General features: G+C 36.7%; 1 protein-coding gene and 1 long non-coding RNA gene across 4 annotated transcripts; one reads left to right on the top strand and one right to left on the bottom strand.

Annotated features, from left to right (window-relative positions):
* Positions 1 to 7,862: 7,862 nt before the first annotated feature.
* On the top strand, positions 7,863 to 14,678 carry LOC136250608 (uncharacterized). 3 transcript variants are annotated; one of them, XR_010698592.1, is made up of 3 exons: positions 7,878 to 8,778; positions 14,039 to 14,596; positions 14,651 to 14,678. It is a non-coding gene; the product is annotated as an uncharacterized lncRNA (long non-coding RNA). The 3 variants fall into 3 exon arrangements; XR_010698596.1 differs by having other exon boundaries at positions 7,886 to 8,778; positions 14,039 to 14,407; XR_010698595.1 differs by lacking the exon at positions 14,651 to 14,678 and having other exon boundaries at positions 7,863 to 8,778; positions 14,039 to 14,488.
* A 90-nt stretch (positions 14,679 to 14,768) lies between these two features.
* Positions 14,769 to 19,319, bottom strand: LOC136246974 (sushi, nidogen and EGF-like domain-containing protein 1). The gene is made up of 7 exons (XM_066038571.1): positions 19,245 to 19,319; positions 16,297 to 16,575; positions 15,995 to 16,243; positions 15,395 to 15,469; positions 15,212 to 15,340; positions 14,880 to 15,158; positions 14,769 to 14,795 (listed from the first exon to the last, which is right to left on the bottom strand). The coding sequence occupies exons 1-7, from the start codon at positions 19,317 to 19,319 to the stop codon at positions 14,769 to 14,771; spliced, it is 1,113 nt and encodes a 370-aa protein (XP_065894643.1).
* Positions 19,320 to 21,040: the final 1,721 nt, after the last annotated feature.

The following is a 21,040-nucleotide window of genomic DNA, read 5'->3' as shown; positions in this document are numbered from 1 at the left end:
AAATTTATTTGGAGTCACCTTACAGTGTTACCACCAACTCAAAAATATTACAACTTCATGTTTGCTACTTGGTACAGTAGTAATGATCATGTACACAAATGTGTAGCTACAGGCAACAGTTGTATAGTTGCAAACTTACAACTTCACATTTATTTATCGTTCACTACGCTAGCAACGGTTATACACATACACCCTCTCAAATGTGTTACAGTATTATCATCAACTCAACAATTTCTTTACATTCTATATTAAATTTGCTATGCTAACAATGGTTACGTACGCACCTCCCTCACATGTGCAGCTTTTGGCTACTGTGTTACCACTAACTCAAAGAATTTGTAATTAAATTTTAATATTTTCCATTTGCTAAACTGACAATGGTGCACCCTATAATCTGTTGCTTTAGGCAACAGTGTTATTGCTTACTTACAGTTGCACATTTTCCACTTGCTACACTAGCAATCATTATACCTCCATTAAATGTGTTGCAGCTATGAGGTGCGCTGCTTTTACTACTGCTAACTCAAAGAATTTACATTTTAAAATTTGCCATTTGCTAAACTAATAACGGTCACATACATAATAATTATGCACCTTAATGTTGCTATGGGCAATAGTGTTACCCACACCTCCCTCACATGTACTACTTTTAACTTAATCAATACCACTAACTCATGATGAACAAGAATTTTAATTGGCCATTTTCTAAACTAACAGTGGTCACATACATATGCACCCCAAAATCTGTTGCTATGGCAACAGTGTTATTGCTAACTTGAAAATCTTACAATTTCATATTATTTGTCATTTGCTGTGCGTGCTAGCAATGTTCACGTACACATTCCCCCTCAAATGTGTTGCTATAGGCTACAGTGTTACTGGTAACTAAAAAAAGCCCTCACTATTTCACATTTGCTATTTGCCACACTAACAATGGTCACGCACACATTTCCCTCACATATGTTGCTTTGGCTACATTATTACTGCTAAATTTTATTTGTGATTTGCTAAGCTAACAATGATCACATACATTCATTGTTAGTTCAGCAGATGACAAAAAATAATATTAAATTGAAAAGTTCTTTGATCATGTGTTAGTGGTAACAATGTAGCCAAAAACAACACATGTGAGGGAGGTGTGTACACGACTATGTGACTTTTGACAATAATGTGAAATTGTAAAAGCTTTGTTGATTCGGAGGTAATAGATCATAGCCAACACATTTGAGGGGACATGTGTGCATTACTAGTGTAGTAAATGGAAAAGGTGAAATTGTGTAACACTGTAGCACATTTGAGGGGGCATGTGTATGTATCCATTGCTAGAGGTGCATATACGTGACCACTGTGCCAAAAGCAACACATGTGAGGGAGGTGTGTATGTGACCATTGCTATGGCAAATATAATCAAATGCAAAAATTATTGATTTTATTATTAATGATTTACAGTGACCAGCACTGAAGGTCTGACAGCAACTTGTGCTGCAAAATGCAGCCTCAGATTACCTAACCTAGTTACAAGGACTCAGACTTAAACAATAACTTTATAGCAAGTTGTAAGGTTTTTGAGTTAGAAATAACATTGTAGCCTATAGCAACACAAATAAGGGGACATGTGTAATGGAACGGTTCTCCACCTTTTAAACACACTTTATGTAACAACTTTAAACAGGCTGTAGGACTAGGTGACCTACAGACCTTCAGCACTTGTGCCTTATAAATTAAAGTAACCATTGTTATGTTAGCAACTGGCAAATGTGAAATCATATTTTTAATTAGCAGTCATATTTGAGGGGGCATGTATAAGTGAACATCACTAGTACTGCAAATTTTCATTAGCAGTAACACTGTTGTCATAGCATCAGATTTTAGGGTACATATGTATGTCACCATTGTTAATCATGACAAAATATCAAATTGATAATTCGTTGATCATGAGTTAGTGGTAACACCGTATTTAAAAATAGCACTTGTGAGGGAGGTGAGTATGTGACCATTAAAATCAATGTGAAATTGTAAAAATTTTATTGAGCTGGAACACATTTGAGGGGGTTACATGTATACACAACCATTGCTAGTGTGTATAGTAAATAATGAAATTGTGTAACACTGTAGCACATTTCAGAAGGAGTGTGTGCATAACCATTACCAGTGAAAAAAGTTACAAATGTGAAATAATCAAGTTATCAGTAACACTATTGTCTGTAGCAACAGTATTTAGAGTGCATACATGCTGTTTAGCTAATCACAAATAGTAATTCGTGATTTCTTTAATTTAGCGGTAACATTTAATGTAGCCAAAGCAACACATGTGAGGGAGGAGTGTACATGACCATTGTTAGTGTGGTAAATACATAGAAAATGTGAAAATGTAAGGTTTTTGAGTTAGCAGTAACACTGTATCCTATAGCTACACATTTGAAGGGGCATGAGTGCGTAACCATTGTTTTGTTATTGAAACTGTAAAATTTTAATTAGCAGTCACATTTGAGAGAGCATGTGTACATCAACATTGCTAGTGTAGTAAATGGCAAATGCAAAATTGCAAGTTAGTAGTAGCATTATTGCCATAGCAACAGATTTTAGAGCACATAATATGTATGTGATCATTGTTAGTATAGCAAATAGCAAACTAGCATAATTAATCTGAAATTGTAAAAATTTTGTTCAGTTGGAGGTAATACTGTAATGCATTTGAGAGGTATAATATGTGCATAACCATTGCTAGCGAGTAGTAACTGGCAAATTCCAAATTTGTGTAACATTGTAACACATTTCAGGGATGTGCGTGCATGATGCAAATGGGAAATTGTAATTTTTTAAAGTTAGCAGTAAAACTGTTGCTATAGTAACAGTACTTAGTAGTGCTGAAACAATTATTCAGTCATTTGACTATTCGGTCGGAATGACACTATTCGATTCATTAACACTTTATTCAAATAATTGTTAGCACTTCGTACACTGTATTCAGATGGAAAACCCACTTAAGATTGTGAATGAAGAGATGTTTCTATGTTTTAAAAATTCTATTTTAGAAAAGACACTGTTAGAAATAGCGCTTAGGCTTTAGCTACCTTGCTCCATAATAAAAGGTTTCAATACTTATTCTATAGAAGTATAAGCTTAAAGAATAATCGAATATTTGGTCATTTGTTCACAACTATTCGAATAGTAAAAATTGCTATTCGTTTCAGCACTAGTATTTAGGGTGCATAATTATAATATATAATGTATGCACACTAAAATCTATTGCTATTGGCAACAGTGTTACTGCTAACTTAAAAAAATTTACAACTTCATGTTTGCCACCTGCTCAAATGTGCTACAGTGTTACTGCTAATTCAAAAAAATTGCAATAAAATATTTGTCATTTGCTACCATAACAATGGTTACATACACATGCCCCATACATGTGTTGCTATAGGCTGCAGTGTAACACACCCACCCTCAAATATTTAATGTATTGCTATAGGTTACAGTGTAACACACCCACCCTCAAATATTTAATGTGTTGCTATAGGTTACAGTGTAACACACCCACCCTCAAATATTTAATGTGTTGCTATAGGTTACAGTGTAACACACCCACCCTCAAATATTTAATGTGTTGCTATAGGCTGCAGTGTTACTGCTAATACCATAACAATGATTGCATAATCACGCCCCCTCAAATATACCATAACAATGGTTATGTACACATGCCTCCCTCATTTTTGAGGGGGCATGTTTATGTAACCATTGTTATAGTAAATAGCAACATTTTTTACACTAACCCAATGGTCACATACATACCTCTTTCGTATGTGTTGCTGTGCACGTGGCTACAGCTCGAAGGTCCATTTAACATGGGTGACTGATGTGACCAATGTATCACACTACCTGTTGGTCAGGCCATTATGTGTGTGCATGTTGGTCAGGCCATTTCTGTTGTTCAGGCCATTATATCCCTGTCTAGATCTGGTAGCTACAAGAGAAGGCTAGGATTAAAAAACAAAGATACAATAGTGATCTGACTCAAGTGTAAGCACTGAGCAGAATACGTCTGCCGGTACTGGGGATGCATCAGAAAGTGAAATTAGTTGGACTAGCTAGTTATCATTCTAGCACTGTCCCGTATAGGGTTTTGGAGTATTATTACTAATTTAATATTTGCCATTTGCCAAACTAACAATGGTCACGTATCATATATCTGTTGCATAAGAAACAGTGTTACTGCTAACTAGCAAAAAGTTGTAATTACATATTTGCAACTTGCTCCACTAGCAATGGCTATGTATATGACCCCTCTACAGTGTTACACAATTAATTTTCACATTTTGCCATTTACTACACTAACAACAGTTATGTACATATGTTCCCTCAAATGTGCTGCTATAATAGTGTTACCTCAACTCAATAGCTTTTTTTTACAATTCACATTAGTTTTGCTATTTGCCATGCTAGCTAACAATGGCCACATACACAATGGCCACATACACAATGGCCACATACACAATGGCCACGTACACAATTCCCTCACATATGCTGCTTTTAAGTACAGTGTTAATTCATGATCAAAATTTATATTTGCCATTGGCTAAGAACGATCACATGCATTTGTGCTCTAAACTCTGTTGCTATGGGCAACAGTGTTACTGCCATATGTAACTCAACATGCAACAATGGTGACTTACACATGTCCATTGTTATAACGGGTGTGCTATTCTACGCTATAGCTAGCATCTCTCTCTCTCTCTCTCACGCACACACACACACTCACACACGCACAAGTACGAACGCACGCATGCACGTACGCACGCACGCACACACACAGCACCTGTGTAGTGCACAGGTGTCCCAGTATTGGTTCACTGCTAGTATGGCAGCAGTGAAAGTTTTGCTTGCATTGTGCTTTTGCTCGAGGGTGCATAGGAGTCAGCTCAGGAAACTCCTCCTGGGGCAGGACTAGGAGGCGGTACCATGTCCTTCATGGACTCTGTGTGACACACACACACACACACACACACACACACACACACACACACACACACACACACACACACACACACACAACACACACACACACACACACACACACACACACAACACACACACCAGGCCTGCCAACTCTCACGGGTTTACCGTGAGTCTCACGGTTTCACTACCCTGCTCAAGGGCAGCAGATCGAATCTCACGGTTTTTGAGAAAAGTCGAGACCTTTTTTTTTTTTTTTTTTTTTTTTTTTGGTCTCAGCATAGCATCTACCAGTTTTTTTTTTACTACACACTGCAATACTACAATAAAGGTACAGAAATCTCAAGATTTTTTTACTTTCCAGGTTGGCAGGCCTGACACACACACACACACACACACACACACACACACGCGTACTCACGCACGCCCTCTCCAATGTGTTGCTATAGTAATAAAATAATTATCATGAGTTGACACCTCCTTTGACGCTAGTAAGGCTGCATTCTGTATTGTAGAAATATACGGGCGCCGCCAGATTATATTGTAATCTGGCACCATAGCACAATACATGAGAATTTGCGTGAGGCGAGCAAAAGAGCTGGGCGAAAGGACCAACGTTCCTACCAGATGTAGTGGAGCACAGTGGTATATTCTCAGCGTGATCAACTAACTGGAAAGAAGCGCACGTAGTCACTGCCCACAAATCGCCAGGGACGCCGACTCGAGCCGGATTCGCCAAAGTTGCCGGGACCGGCTTGTTGTGAACTACTGTAAGGTAAGTGACTCGATAAGGTAACTACTGCATTATGTAAGCGAAATTATATCGCCTCAGTTTGTAATAGCTTATTAAGTTTATACGTTTCACTTTGTGAAGACCATTAATTTTGAAATGGTCATGATGTAATGGGAACTGACGCCGGATGATGACACCTCTTTATTATGAATTGCATCCATTCTGGCTATATACATAAATCCTAATGTTGGGTAGCAGCATGAAATCAGTCTGTCAATCCAGCTCTGGTAGCTATAGCTAGGTGTCAATTTTAGCTGAAAAGATAGTGTTAAATATCAGTATAGCTTAATCAGCAAACATAGGAAGCCAATTTTATTGCCTGTCTCAGTAGTTAGAGGATACATCCTTGACATTCTAACATGCTGTGATCCTTGCAAGGATGACCATTCAGTGCTTGAAATAGTGGTCAGACATCTGACATTTTCTGACCAAAATTGGTGTATGTCTGAACATGTTCTATTTTGGTTGGACATCATGCCGGTCCAACAAAAATTTACTCAGACAAATAATTTTTCATGGTAAAAGTATCCAATGTCTGAACAAGTTTTACAGATGTCTGATCAAAAATAGTTTAGTTTAGGTACTATGTCCTAGCATTTTTGTCTGCTTATTTCAAGCACTGCTATTCACTTGACTGTTGTATACTGTTTGGCTGCTTGTATATGCACAAAGAAGTTAGTATTGGAAACACCGAGTAGTAGTATATTTTCCTGACTGTGTTATTGGAAATAGGCAATCAGGAATTTGACCAGCATGATACTGTATATTTCTTGTTATGCACAACAAACAGTTTATAAAATATGTTACTTAACGTTTGATATCAATAGTGTGTATTTAATGTTTAGTCCCCACTATATACAGCATCAGAATAAAGTTAACGCAGTATTATCAAGAGTTTATAATGTGTTAGGAAGAGTATCAAACTTCGCTATACGCAATGAAAAATGAGTCTTTAAGGTAGTCTGTATACTTTTGTGTCCTCTCGTAAATCTGACCGCTGTTGATTGCCAAAATTTAACACCTTTGTTTGGTCGGGTAGTCCACATTGAATCCCTATGGCTAAAGCCCCATCTAGATGTGTCACTTTCACTATCAGAACTGTCGAGGCATGGACATGGAATGTGCATGCAATGCCGCCCATGCTCGAATTAAGACTTCGAATTAAGACTTCACACACGTGTGAAGTCAATATCTATGGCTTTCAAGGTTAGTTGGCTGCGCCTTTCTCTTTGTACTGAGTTCATCAGCGCATTGTGTCATACTTTTACAATGTTCTTTCACTCTAGCTTCAGTCTCTCAACCTGTATGCTCACGCCCATGTACTTATAATTAGTCACCAATCAATGCAAATCACCGAGTTGTTTGAACGATGCCATAGGAATTTACAAAAATAAGCCCTTGTCAAATTCTGTCCCATCCATGATGAAACCTTCAACTGAGCTGTCACACTTTGAACACATGGACGTTGAGCCAATACCACCAGTGGTACAAGCTTCGGCTGTACAGTAGCTTCCACTTCAAGGCAATCATGTAGCTTACGGGCTCATATTTCACAGGATATAGCTTAGTTCGATACTCTCCCTACACCATTATAAATTCTTGGTATTATGGAGATGCTTTTTAGCAGCGTCCAGCTATATCATTAAACCAACACTTGTCAGGTGTTGGTTTCTGTTACATATGTCTAGCACTTTGTACATATGTACAGTGTCATGGCCCAAAATGACCTCCAAATAGCATGGTAGCATGCTCCTAGACTGAGCCTTACCACTTTCACTTATACTCTGATAAACATGTAACTATGTTAACTACTGCATAGCCATAAGTTATGCTGAGTAACAAGCTGTACTACTAAGTATTCACTGTAAAAAAAATTGTAGTGAATTTCACTACTTATTTCACTGATTTCTGCCACAATGCTCACTATTTTTGTGTAGTGATGGTCACTACAAAAGGAGTATTTAAGCAGATCATGCATGCTGTGGCATTATCACATATTCTGTCACTGCAATTATTAAAAATTATCCAGGTTGCTTTGCCATAAGTTACTCTTATGTTAAAATATTTGTGTATTTAAACAGTTACTCTTCTTCATGTTATGCAAGATCCTGTGCTGTGCAATATACTTAGGTACAGAAGTTCTATACATGTAAATATATATAAATAAGCTTGGAGCTCTGATGTCATATTCTAAGGGTTATAGTGCATGCTATCATAAGTAAATTAATAAGTTGTAACAACTGACCCTTACACTACGTTTGATGGAAATCGTCCGGGTTTACCATTGTGACTTAAGAGATCCTTTTCCTAGTAGGCTATCAGCCTGCGAAACAGACGTGCTGCTGTTTGTATTAAAATATAGCCGGATAGTGTAGCTTTACTGATGGAAAATTTCATACAGTTATACACAATGACAGAAAAATTGTGAAATTTCAAAGGTCAAAAATTGGGTCAAAGTTTTTCTGTGAAAAGGTACTTTTTTATAAATCCAGTCTCATATGTGACCAAAACAGATAATTTTGCACAACGTTTGAATTGCTTTTCTGTTATCTATAGTAACAGGGAGTGGACAGCTACAATAAGACTTTAATCATCGATAGTCTTGAGTTTAAAGCACTAGACAGTTGAAATAGCAATAAACTTGATTTATATATATAGCAATGATATGGGAAATAAATTACAGGTGTTAAAATAATTCATCATGCACAAATAAGCATAGAATGCATATAACTACAGTACATATGTGACTGACTGAGCAAAAACTATTGCTTTTGCAAAAACAAATGTTCAAGAAATGTAATGAAATAAGCTGGGTAATAAATTTGTGAATAATATTATCTTGCTGTACAATTGCTTTGACGCACAATCAAATCAACAACAACTATGTCATTACGGATTTTCCTAGTAGAAATAAAGTTTACCCATAGTCATAGGATTTTCTTTGTCCTCTTCTTTTTCCATAGAGGAGCTTCTTTGTCTACAAAGAGGAGTACAGGGAAAGCACCATACCTTGGTGGATTGGACAGTTCATGGTGAGCAAATTAAGTTAATCCCATTATCGTAGCATATTTTAGCCGTGAATCATCTATTCTAATACTGTGGCATGAATGTACATGTAGTAGGCTGTAAGTTACTGTGATGTTGGTCACTGACATCTTCATGACACACTACAGAAAGAAATAAAATAAAATTATGAAAATATCATTTAGTACAGTGTGGTCTACTGTAGTGTGTGTGTGTGTGTGTGCGTGTGTGTGTAGTTTGTGAATAAACAGTAATGATTGGAGCCCAGCCCACCTATATGATTAGTAGCTTTGACTTGACAGTTTACGTATAGCATGGGAATTTGTTAGTATTAATAAGGATTAGTGGAATAATGGAATAAGCAAATCTTATTCTTTTCAAATTTTACAGGTAGTCATACACTCTATACCAAATAAATTTTGTTTAAAGTGGCAGTTACCTCACAATTTCTGGTTTGAAGGATAGTTTTATAATTCAGTTGTAAAAACATTTGGAGAGCTATGCTAAAACAATCATCATTACGTTATAGACCAGCTCTTCCTCTATCTACATGCTCCTTTGTATGGCCAGTGACTTTATAGAGTCAATTGTAAGAGCATGCGAAAATATTTTCGGTGTCAGTTTATGCAACATGTGTTGCATACTATTGTGAAATATTGTGAAATATATCTGGAATCTATTCTTTAGCAGCATAAGCAGGGTGAAATCAACACAACTTTAGCCTATGCCAGCCTGAAACACAGCTGGATTTTGAAGTCCTTTTGGCCACCGCGAAGGGACCTAAAACCTGCTGTGACATCAATAGGCAATGCAAAAAATTCTTTTTTCTTGACATGCAGCCCTACTACAAATACCACTCAGTTGTTTTACACAACTACAGAGATCTCCCTCACTAGTGTACAAGACACAATTGATGCAGAAAGTTGTACTAACACTTTAGCATACCATACTACATCCACAAACAACGTATGCTGCCAAAGTTATGTATGAAGTACTGGAATCCTGTAAACAAAGGTTCTAAACTACTCTACTACTTTAGTGAATGTCTTCTGGAATAATACTTACACAACAATAACAAATTACTTCTTGTTACAACTTACAAGGCAATGGCCTTAGTATGAGCAACTGCTACTTTAATCATGTTTTTACTAATCACATGATGCAATAAACGAATTTTTGTAGTGGGACATATGGCTTAGTTTGCAAGGCTTCAAAACCATGACTTCGAGGTAACTGCCACCTTTAACAGCTCTGCATGGCATGCAATTGCAATGGACAAACAACAGGTAGGTGAGCATTATTAAGAAAAGCCACAATAACCAACCATGTTTGGCCTAGTTAACTTGGCTGATTCTGAGCCTCTTTTAATATAATACATTTTAGCATTAATATTGTTACAAAACTAAGACCTAATTTTTGTAAACTAGACGACCTTCACGTGCATCTGACTGAATCAAAATGTATGGTAGTAGCGTTTAAATAGGGATTGCCTTGAAAATTTTGTGTGCTGCCCAAAATTCCACCTTTAAAAATCGCCCTAGAGACATTTTACACAATAAAAACCACCTTTACGGAATAGTACTAGTCCATATAATCATTACAGGTTTTTGCAATTGAATTTGGCAACTTTGCAATTGAATTCGTCCCGTTTGCAATTGAATTCGTCGGTTTTGCAATTGAATTCGTCGGTTTTGCAATTGAATTCGTCGCTTTTGCAGTTAAATTCATCGCTTTTGCAGTTAAATTCGTCCGTAACAAGAATGGCAGCTGGAGCAAACACGAAAACATGATATAGCAGCTGGTACAAGAACTTGTTCAAGTACAACGGTAGTAAACAACTCTTTATAAGGCAATAATTCTTCCTCTACAGCCTCTCCAGCAACATTCCAAACTCTACTACGCCATTCACGATGGGTGTGGTCACTTGCGAGCAAGCTAATTAACTTGTCAGACAGCTATCAGCTTCGCGTACTACCAGCTTCAATTACCTTCTAGTGTCTCAAGTGTAACTCTCCAAGGCATAAATAGTTCATCTCTTAATGAACGGGTTGGTTTCTTGGAGCCGTTTTGTTTATGACGAATTGTAATGCAAACGCGACGAATTCTATTGCAAAACCGACTAATTCAACTGCAAAGGTGACGAATTCAATTGCAAACCGACGAATTCAATTGCAAACGGGACGAATTCAATTGCAATACCGACAAATTCAATTGCAAACGGGACGAATTCAATTGCAAAGGCGACGTATTCAATTGCAAAAACCTATAATATAACAACACTTACAGGTGGCCGAATATAGGATTTTTTTAAAAACCGCCAAAACTCGAATTTTAGTCTTACTACCTCACTCACCAGGAGCGAATGCAGAGTTTGGAAAAAGAGGGGGCACCTTGCTGAAAAAAGTTGAAGAGCAGAAAAAAAGGTCACAACAATAATAGCTAGTTATCCTTTACCAAATATATTATATCACGTATGCTATGTAAAATAAAATCCTATTTATAGCTTCATAAGTAAGATGCACTGCCTCATGAACATTGTGACTGCTTTATTAGAGCAATTGACTGCTCTATTAGAGTATCTCAATCTTGTTTGCAATTTCTTGAAGGGGGGCGTTTGCCCCAAATTCCCCATCCTGGATCCGCCATTGCTCACTAACCACAGTCGCAAGGATAGAGGCCAAACAAAGCAGCACAAAATCACCATTTTATGCCACAATAACAAACTCACTAGTGGGATGTGGCTGGGTTCCAACAAGTATAGGCCCTCTGCGCCTTTTCTTTTATCTTCAATCAGGCTGCTTGTCTTATTCTTTATCCAATGAAACCATATTGAGACATTAATTTCCGTACCAACACATTCTTTCAGCAACATATATAGATGTCACAAAATTATTTCAGAGGTGGATTTCAGAAGTGCTTCAGTCCTGGCGCTACTATAAGACTAGATATGTGCAAGCATAGTGCAAGTTCGCCATTGGGATCATGTTTGCAATAGGTTTGTGACCACGCCCTTCAATTAAAGATCTAAGTAGAGTAGTAGCGATAGAGTACAGAGATCACACCTCTTAACAATCTAGCGGTTTACTTAACAGTAAACAAAATGACCTCATCCCTTATTGGTCTAGCTAGCTGCATACCTCTTGGCTGACTCGAGATATACTTGTATGATATTCTAATAGAACAGTCACAAGTTACTTTGCAGCTGGCTGTGCTACAACAAAACTAAACAAACTAGTATTTTTTTTTAAATTGTAAATTTAAAAATGAAGTAAGGATCTATGCAACAAAAAGTGGTGAAACAAGGGATGAATGATAGTATTACAGCATAGCTCAGTGGGAAAGTCCCTACTTTGGCACATTAGCTATATATAACAATTATTTTGCTCAATGCCAAAGTAAGGATTTTCCCACTGGGCTATGCTGTAATACCATCATTCATCTCTTGTTTCACTAATTTTTGTTGCATAGATCCCTACTTCATTTTTAAATTTACAATTAAAAAAGTACTAGTGTATTTAGAGTTGCACTGTCAAAGTTGTGTTTGTCTTTATAATGAATTTCAGAACTCTTTAGGTTGGTTTGCAACTATATCGATTAATCACAATAATTGTATCACCATACGATAGTTATCACGGCAGTAAATCCAAATGATAAGATACATAATGTAGCACTAATTTTACTTATTTTCTATGAATACGGGTAAAGGCACGTCCTGTATACCCGAATGTATATATGTCATGCCTAAATACAGCAAAATCCAATCTCAGAAAACATTTAGAATACATGATGGAATAAACAAATGAATGCTTTAATTGTTCGAGTAATTCTGGCGAGGTAAGAATGTCTAATATTGGTGCTCATGATACTCACAAGCTATTATCATATCACGATAGTGAACCACTGCGATACGATTATCACACTATCGATATTATTGCACATCACTAGAATCAAGGAGTATAGATCAACAAGTTTACTTGAGCAAAGTAGGATGGTTGTTTGTGTGCTCATCCTATTCAATACTTGCCCAGGTGCTGTTTTCCATTGCTGTTACATGCCATGCAGAACTGTTACAGGGAAAATCTATACATATATAAAGCTGAAAAGCCATCCATCTGTCTGTCTGTCATGCATTCCATGGCATCCAACGAGTATCTTACCAATTACTGCAAGAGTCAGTGCAGTTTTAACATCAAAGAAAGTACTCATCATCTTAGAATTGTATCGCTTTAAAATGGAGTTTCCAACTGCTGTCATTCGTCGTTTACAGCACATTGAATGCAAGGGTGTAACCTAAATCTTGTTGAAATTCTTTCTGTAAACCGCATGCAACTGCAGCTTTTATTCAACTTAAGCTGGTATTTATAAACAATTTATAGGCTTTGACCACATTTGGTCAAAGCAGTAGAGTGCCAAACTAGCGAGTGTTCAGTTGTCAGATCGAAGCTTGGTGAAAGCAATGTTTCTGTTTTCTTTTTACCTGACCTTTTTGATTACAAGTTGTTTTTTTTTACAACCTTTTAGTTACAATGTAATCATATCTGCTGGTTAGAGATCGATATCTTCCGTCTTGACTGATATATTCCCGTTCAAAAATTTTCTCCCCATAGTTTCCCATACAAATTTTACGAACTACCACACTACAGCGGCCATTTTTATGTCTGTTACGTAATTTAGGATAAGGCTAATAATTCGATACAGAAAGAGCCTCTTGTCACTGAAATTTCAGAAAGCATCTCTGAAATTTCAGAAAGGGTCTCTGAAATTTCAGAACAATTTAAGAATTTATATCTGCAGAAATTTCAGAAAGGGTCTCTGAAATTTCAGAACAATTAAATTTTTTATATTTCTGCAGAAATTTCAGAAAGGGTCTCTGAAATTTCAGAAGAGGCTTCTTATTTGCGAGAAAGTTTCTGAAATGTCTCTGGTCTTTGAAATTTCAGGACAATAGAAAGCATCAGTGAAATTTCAGAAGTGTTTCTGAAATTTCAGAACAGTCGCATGAAAACATTTCTGAAACTTCAGAAGAGGTATTTCTGAACACTTTAAGAAGGCATCTCTGGTCTCTGAAATCTCTGAAATTTCAGAATGTCTTATGAAAGCATCTCTGAAATTTCAGAAAGTCTCTGACGTCTGAAATTTCAGAATGCCTGAAGAAAGCATCACTGAAATTTCAGAAAGGGTCTGCAAAGTTTTAAAATGGTCTCAACATTATTATATTTGAAACTTTGGCTGTTAGTGTCATCTGTTCACCATTATTATGTCCCACAGGTGGAACTTGGAAAAAGGAAAAGCAGTGATACTGGTTCTACTAAAAAATCTAAAAAGCAAGCATCGATACAAGAACCAGCAGAAATTGCTTACCAACCAGGCCAGTTTGTGGCTATGTGCTGTGAGAAATACAAAAAAAAGAATACAAGCCACAAATAGCAAAAATAAATAAAGTAAATGGAACTGCAGGAAATGTGAATATAACATGGCTTGATGGAACCTATGACTCAAACTGGAAAGTTTGGAAGACCGGAGGAAGAATCATAAAAGACACAGTTCCCATACGCGCTATTTTGACACAAGTGGAGTTTTAAAGTGATATGTGTATATCAAAGAAAGAACTGAACAAAAAAAATACTCTTCCACTGAGTATGTGTAATCTATCTGCTGCTAATATTAACATTTTATTTATGCTGTTTTTGCAATTGGTAAATATTTTACATAAAGAAAGACCTAAATTTGCAACACTAAGATAATTGCAAATAACTATTGATTATACCTATATTTGCAAACACCTCATGCAAATTGTAGGACATTTATGCAATATTTGCAACTAAGGTCTGCAAAATTGATGTAATAGTGCCTTATTTTGCAACATTTTCCCCACATTAGATTTTCCCAAACCAAAATAGACTTTGTTAGTAGTCCATTGCATTCTCCCATCAGCATATAGGAATATGGCAAATGACTCAAACTCAGTGCTAGCCAAGACACACTGGAAACTGTTTGTCTAAGAAACATCATCACATACATTTTGCTATACAGTACATGCAGGATACATGCATTGATCATGCAATAAGTTATTAACAATACATAATATCAAAATTCATTATGTACATACCTTATCAGTATTCCGAAAGTAATATCCGACACTATCCCATGTCACAATTAATAAGTGCATGATGTCCACATTTGGAAAAAGTGCACTAATTTCACTGGATGCTCTAGCAAGGAGACTAGGTTTAGTGGTCTGACGATAATAAATGTGGCCAGTATCTCTGGTATCAACATCAGCCCAGTATGGTGCAATGATCCTGTCATCTCCACTCAGTGGCAAGGGCAAAGGAGTGTTTTCATCATCAAAGGAACTTCCAAAACTAATTACTCCATTATCATTAACCTGTGGCACATTATTTATGCTTTATTCTTGTAATTTTATTAATCTTAACATACGTAAGCTGTTGTCTCAATGTAATTTTGAATGTGGAAGTTGGTAGATAAATGTACTGATGTGCTACCATCTCCAAAAAATAAAGCTGGTGCCATAATTTCATCATTTTCAGCCACCCCAAAAGGGTAGAACTAATGATGTTGCAATGTAATTTAAAGTGCACATTATAAACTGGAGAAACTCACCTCAGATAGACATGTGCTGATCTGTGGATTGCAGTTTTCTAATGTGAACACAGAGAGGAATAGAATTATTCTTGCCTGTGTACACTAGGGCTATTTCATGTACAGTGAATACACTGCAGCTATACATGTTGTATCACTTACAATCAATTCGTATGAATGTTCTTGTAACTAATTTAGCTATCATAGGTACAGATATACACAACTACAAGCTACATTTTTGTGCTTACATTTTAGCTATTTCACTATCACGCTACATATGGAAGAAATATGTCTATATGTGGCCAGATTTCAGAAAAAGGGTCCTTCACACACATCTGATTCTATGAACTTGGAAGACCATAACTTGGTTTTAAACAAACATACAGTACAAGCCTGAAATTTGACCCATTCATCAATCTATGTTTGTGCTCACAACTGACCAAATTTCAAGTCAATAGCTTTTTCCTAGCTGACGTTATGGATTATTGAAGTTGGTAAACTGGATGTGCGTGGAAGACCCCTTTTTGCAAATCTGGTCACATTTGTATTGTATATGTATTATTGCTATCGCATAAGGTTCAGAAACACACACAAATGCGTACCTGTTCCAACTTGAAATACCCAAATTCCTGGTTTTTCTATGTTACTGGTTTGATCAATGTTGATTATATTTGGTGTTTGTGATCCAGGAACTGTAATGGAGTTAACACCATCCCCAGCATTTATTCCTACTAGAGCTTCATCTCCACCAAGTCCATTATCTCCACCAGCATTATCACCGGTAGTCCATTGTATTCTCCCATTAGCATATAGAAATATTACAAATGACTCAACTCCACTAGTGGCTAGTACACACTGGAATGTGTTGGTCTATATATAGTACAGTAGATAAAGCACATGTACAACTTTACATTTTTCTTTACCTTGTCAGTATTCTGACGGTAATAGCCAACATTGTCCCATGTAGCAATGAACAAATCTGTGATGTTCTTAACTGCTGGGAAGGCTAATTGTATTAGACTGGTTGCCCTAATAAGGTGAGTGGTATCATTAGTTTGGCGATAGAAAATATCTCCAATTCCTCTAGTATCAACATCAGCCCAGAATGGAGCAATGATCATATCATTCCTATTTAGTGGCAGTAGTTCGGATGAAGAATCAGTAAAAGGATCATCTAGACTAATAACACCATTGGTGTTGACCTAATAGTGTATGAGTAATGTTGATAATCAAATAAAAAGTTATCCTAATATTGTTCCTTAACTACAGTACAATGTCATTATTGTTATTCTCATGTAAAAAAATAATTTGAGGAGTAAAGACGTTTTGTTTGCTTTCACTTGGTTTGCTTAAACTATAATTGTGGTGCACCACTACTGTTGATTAAAGAGTGAAAATCAAGGTTATTAAATGACCGACAATATGTATGGAGTGAGGTAACCAATAAAGAACTCAATGCAAAACACAAAACTCACAAATAAAACAAACTCAAATATTGTCAAATAATGACTACTACTACTACTACTTTATAATAAGTTATATTTAACAAAATTATATACAATGTACTTTATGATGTACTTTATGTATTATTATTCATACATGTATGTGTAGAGAGAATCACTATTAGCTATACAATGCATTCATTGAAGAATGTACAAGCTTACATACATAAATTGTACTGCTTCTTTGATAATATAGTGTAAATGGTTTAGACAAGGTGATTGGTGGTGATCTACTATCATCAGCTAGTGGCAAACGGTCATCATTTTGGGAAATCCCATATGGAAAAAGCTACAATAACAATACCAAAAGTGCTGTACATATGTGTGCATGTGTGATGTAATAGAGTTACTACAGTAAACATATATGATCCACACAAAACAGCCAAGCTGTGAAAAAATGGTGTGGCCTTAAAAAGCCTGGGTGAAAAAAGTTGTGAGATCAAAGGTGGTGGCCAAGAAATGGCTGCAATGATGTTAATGCTAATAAATTTTAACAATGCACACATCCATTATTAATTTTTTTTAGCATTAACATCATTGCAGCCATTTCTTGGCCGCCACCTTTGATTTCTCAACTTTTTTCACCCAGGCTTTTTAAGGCCGCACCATTTTTTCACAGCTTGGCTGTTTTTGTGTGGATTTCACTCTTTTTGTACTTAATAAGGCCCCAAAACCAGCCTATGGCTGACTTTGAGGTTTGTTTTTACTCACATTTCTTCTTTTCTATGTCGATACAATGATGATTATTGAAGACAGACTTATAAATGTATTTCATTGCATAATTTAATTCAATTTTTGATAATATTATTGTAATACTCTAATATAGAGTGCACATTTTTTGAGGACTTCTAATAGAACTTACATAGAATGTTCTAGAACAATCTAGTACTTCTATTGGTAGATCTATGAAATTACAAACGTTTAATAATTATAAGTAGATTTCAACCGGAAATTTCATTTATAAAGCAGAAATTAAGTGAGGTGATCAGCCAAGGTAGCAATGGTTCAGTGGTTAAGGATGCAGGTGTTAGGTATGGAGGTCCCTGGTTCGAACTCTGGTAAGTTTTTTTCGACATTTTTTGCACACCTTTTTTACCCCGCGGTGACTGCTCTATTAGAGTATGTCGATCCGCGATTTTACACTTGCTTGGTTTTTGCTTTATAACTTTGTCGCTGTAACTCTATTGCTATTCAAACTATCAAAGGCACTGCTACGATGATCAGCCTATCTACACACCAATTTCAAGTTATTTCTACTGGCCCGTAACCAGGATTTGTCAGAGGGGGGTTCTATACTAGACTCGGTTTACCCTGTAGCAGGCCTGCCAACTCTCACGGGTTTACCGTGAGTCTCACGGTTTCACTACCCTGCTCAAGGGCAGCAGATCGAATCTCACGGTTTTTGAGAAAAGTCGAGACCTTTTTTTTTTTTTTTTTTTTTTTGGTCTCAGCATAGTATCTACCAGTTTTTTTTTTACTACACACTGCAATACTACAATAAAGGTACAGAAATCTCAAGATTTTTTTACTTTCCAGGTTGGCAGGCCTGCTGTAGCCGTGACAGAAGTTTGATCTTTTTTTACGAGAATAAATGCTCATAACTCCTTGAATATTCCTCAGATTCACAACACACTTGGTACGTGAATCCACCGTTACACGCTATTCATTTGTGCCAAAGATCGAGGCAATCAAGTTACACCGGCGTTTGCATTTTTGCAAAGTGTGCGAAAAGAAATCGAAGCCCCCCCCCCCCCCCGTACGGCATAAGAAGAAAAAAACAAAGTAATTAAAACGAAACTTTGAACGCTCATATCTCGCAAATGGCTGTTGTGAATTTAATCAAATTTGCTGTGTGACATACCCTACCTGGGGGACAACTATAACCAGGGCTGCCCAGAGAAATTGAGAGGCCCAGGGCAAAAATTTAAAGTGGGGCCCTAGGGGAAAGGAGGTTTCCACTCTGAATCACACAACTTCACCCAAGCTGTAAATCGAAGACAAAGACAAAAAAAAAAGAAAAAAAAAAAAAAAAAAAAAAAGGTCATTACATACTAACAATGACAATAGCTACTCCTCACCAACCATGTCTTCTTATTTATAAGCTTACTACACTGTTCCTCTGAAGAATACTGTGACTGCTCTAAGAGTATCTAGATCTGACTTCTCAATTAGAGTATATCAATCTTTTAAACAGGTCAAGGGGCCCTTTTCAGGCTGGGACCCGGGGCAAAATACTCCAGTTCCCTCCCCCCCCCCCCCCCGTGGGCGGCCCTGACCATAATGCAAAAATGGTGTGCTTTGGAGAAGGGGCCATACTAGCTATGCACGCATGAAAAGGCTGTTTTCTTTCTTCCTGTTAATATACTCACGGTGTGGTTGCCGTCTTTCTTGGTTGCACGACACACCACCGTGTGTCTTGATATTTCTAAATTTTGTTCAACCATTATGTGCTGTAGAGTTTCATTTTGTGTTTGCTTGTGTGTGAAATTAACAAAATTCTTCTTCTGTCACATATTGACACAATGCTATTTTAGCTTTTAATAGTGCATGGATGTTGGAATGTCATTATACAGATACATAATTATGTAACTGTAATTATATATAATTTTGTGAAAGTAATACTTCACTTATACTCACTCTTTCTTGTATTTCACAGTTTGCTCCAGAGAAGAATTCGCTGCATGTACAATCGAATGATCCAATACTTTCAACACAAGTACCACCATTAATGCAGGGATTTGGAATGCAAACCTCATCTATGTACAGATGCTTGCAATAACACAGTGATATACAGTATATCTGTGCATAGACACCCACCTTGAGATATTGCAAGTACCAGGTCACTTTGTCCATAAAGATTAACAGCAGCTACAAAAGCAAGAGTATCATTGAAATAGAGTAGAGAAATTGTGTTTTGGTTAGCTGGAACATGATGATAAAATTTCCCACTAGAGTTGACTCTCTGTACAATGTACTGGTAAATGATTCCATTAGGAACAACTGAAGGTGTCCATGTGACATTGATCATTCCATCAACTAGCGTTAGTACTGCATCTTGAACTGGTGAAGGAGCTGGAGAAATTAAAATACTTATAATTTACGATATGTTTAATATGATAATTATGTACCTTGTGAGGAAAGGTTAGTAGCAACATCAAGACTCATTCCAGCTGGCAATGCATAAGTGTCTGAGCCACCAGACCCATATAAGACAGCTCCAAACTTAACACCACCACCTGAAATAGTAAGTGTATGTCTGCCAGAAGAAACAGTAAGCACGCCATAATATAATGATTGATCATTAAGGGTTATTAATCTCCAACTGACAACTGCTGGGAAGTTATTAAGTAGAAGACTGTTGATGTTTGGATCTGTAGCTGTCACAGTGAGAGCAACATAGTTAGTGAAATTGTTGTAGGCACTGAACACATAAAAATCATCAAAGTGGTCAAGTGATGGGACAACAGTCATGAAGGTGTCTATGGATCCAAAATTGCTGTCTCTAAATTGAACAATCAATATATTCTCATCAGAGTCAACTCTGCAATAGTCATGAACAATATCCATAACAAGATGTTGTCTAAAGCCAAGATGGTAGTTGTTACTCTCATAGTTGATTCCATCACTAGTACAGTTAATTGACACACTAGCACCAAGATCAGATGATATCAACTTGAACATGTTTCCTATCAACCCACTGACATTGGTGTGTAATATGAAACTGTTACCCCATGAATTGAATGGAGGAATTTGCTCAATGAGAACTGAACAATTGTCAGTACTACCTGTAGCACAATAGTGACCAGAATAAAATGATATTGCTTTATTAGCAGTTACTCTAGAACCAGAAAGATCTTCACTACTGGTAATCATCACTGACTCTCCAATATCTAGTGTTGTAATGTATTCCTCTCCATAACGCACTATCATTGCATTTATTATGATATCCCTAATTGGAGCTATCCTGACCTCTGCATTGCTTGCCAATGCAGTCACTCTGAAGATGCTACTATCATTAGAATGGATATTTTGTAAATAATTGTCTACAAAGTCAACAGAGACTGCGTAATACACAAAAGAATGGGTCACAAATGGATTGAGCATTAGTATTAGACTATAATCAGTTGATTGTGTTCTATCATCACTGGAAACTATGCTAGCTGTA

The sequence above is a fragment of the Dysidea avara genome, chromosome 1 (assembly GCF_963678975.1).
Source record: "Dysidea avara chromosome 1, odDysAvar1.4, whole genome shotgun sequence".
NCBI lineage: Eukaryota > Metazoa > Porifera > Demospongiae > Dictyoceratida > Dysideidae > Dysidea > Dysidea avara.
Note: the sequence above shows the minus strand (reverse complement) of the source record. Positions and strands in the feature narration are given on the sequence as shown.

Coding starts and splice junctions, on each gene's coding strand:
- LOC136246974 (XM_066038571.1), bottom strand. CDS start 19,319: ATGGTTGAACAAAATTTAGAAATATCAAGACACACGGTGGTGTGTCGT. Junction 16,576..19,244: donor AGAAAGACGGCAACCACACC/GTGAGTATATTA, acceptor ATACACTATTAG/GTCAACACCAATGGTGTTAT. Junction 15,341..15,394: donor TCAGCACATGTCTATCTGAG/GTGAGTTTCTCC, acceptor CAACATCATTAG/TTCTACCCTTTTGGGGTGGC.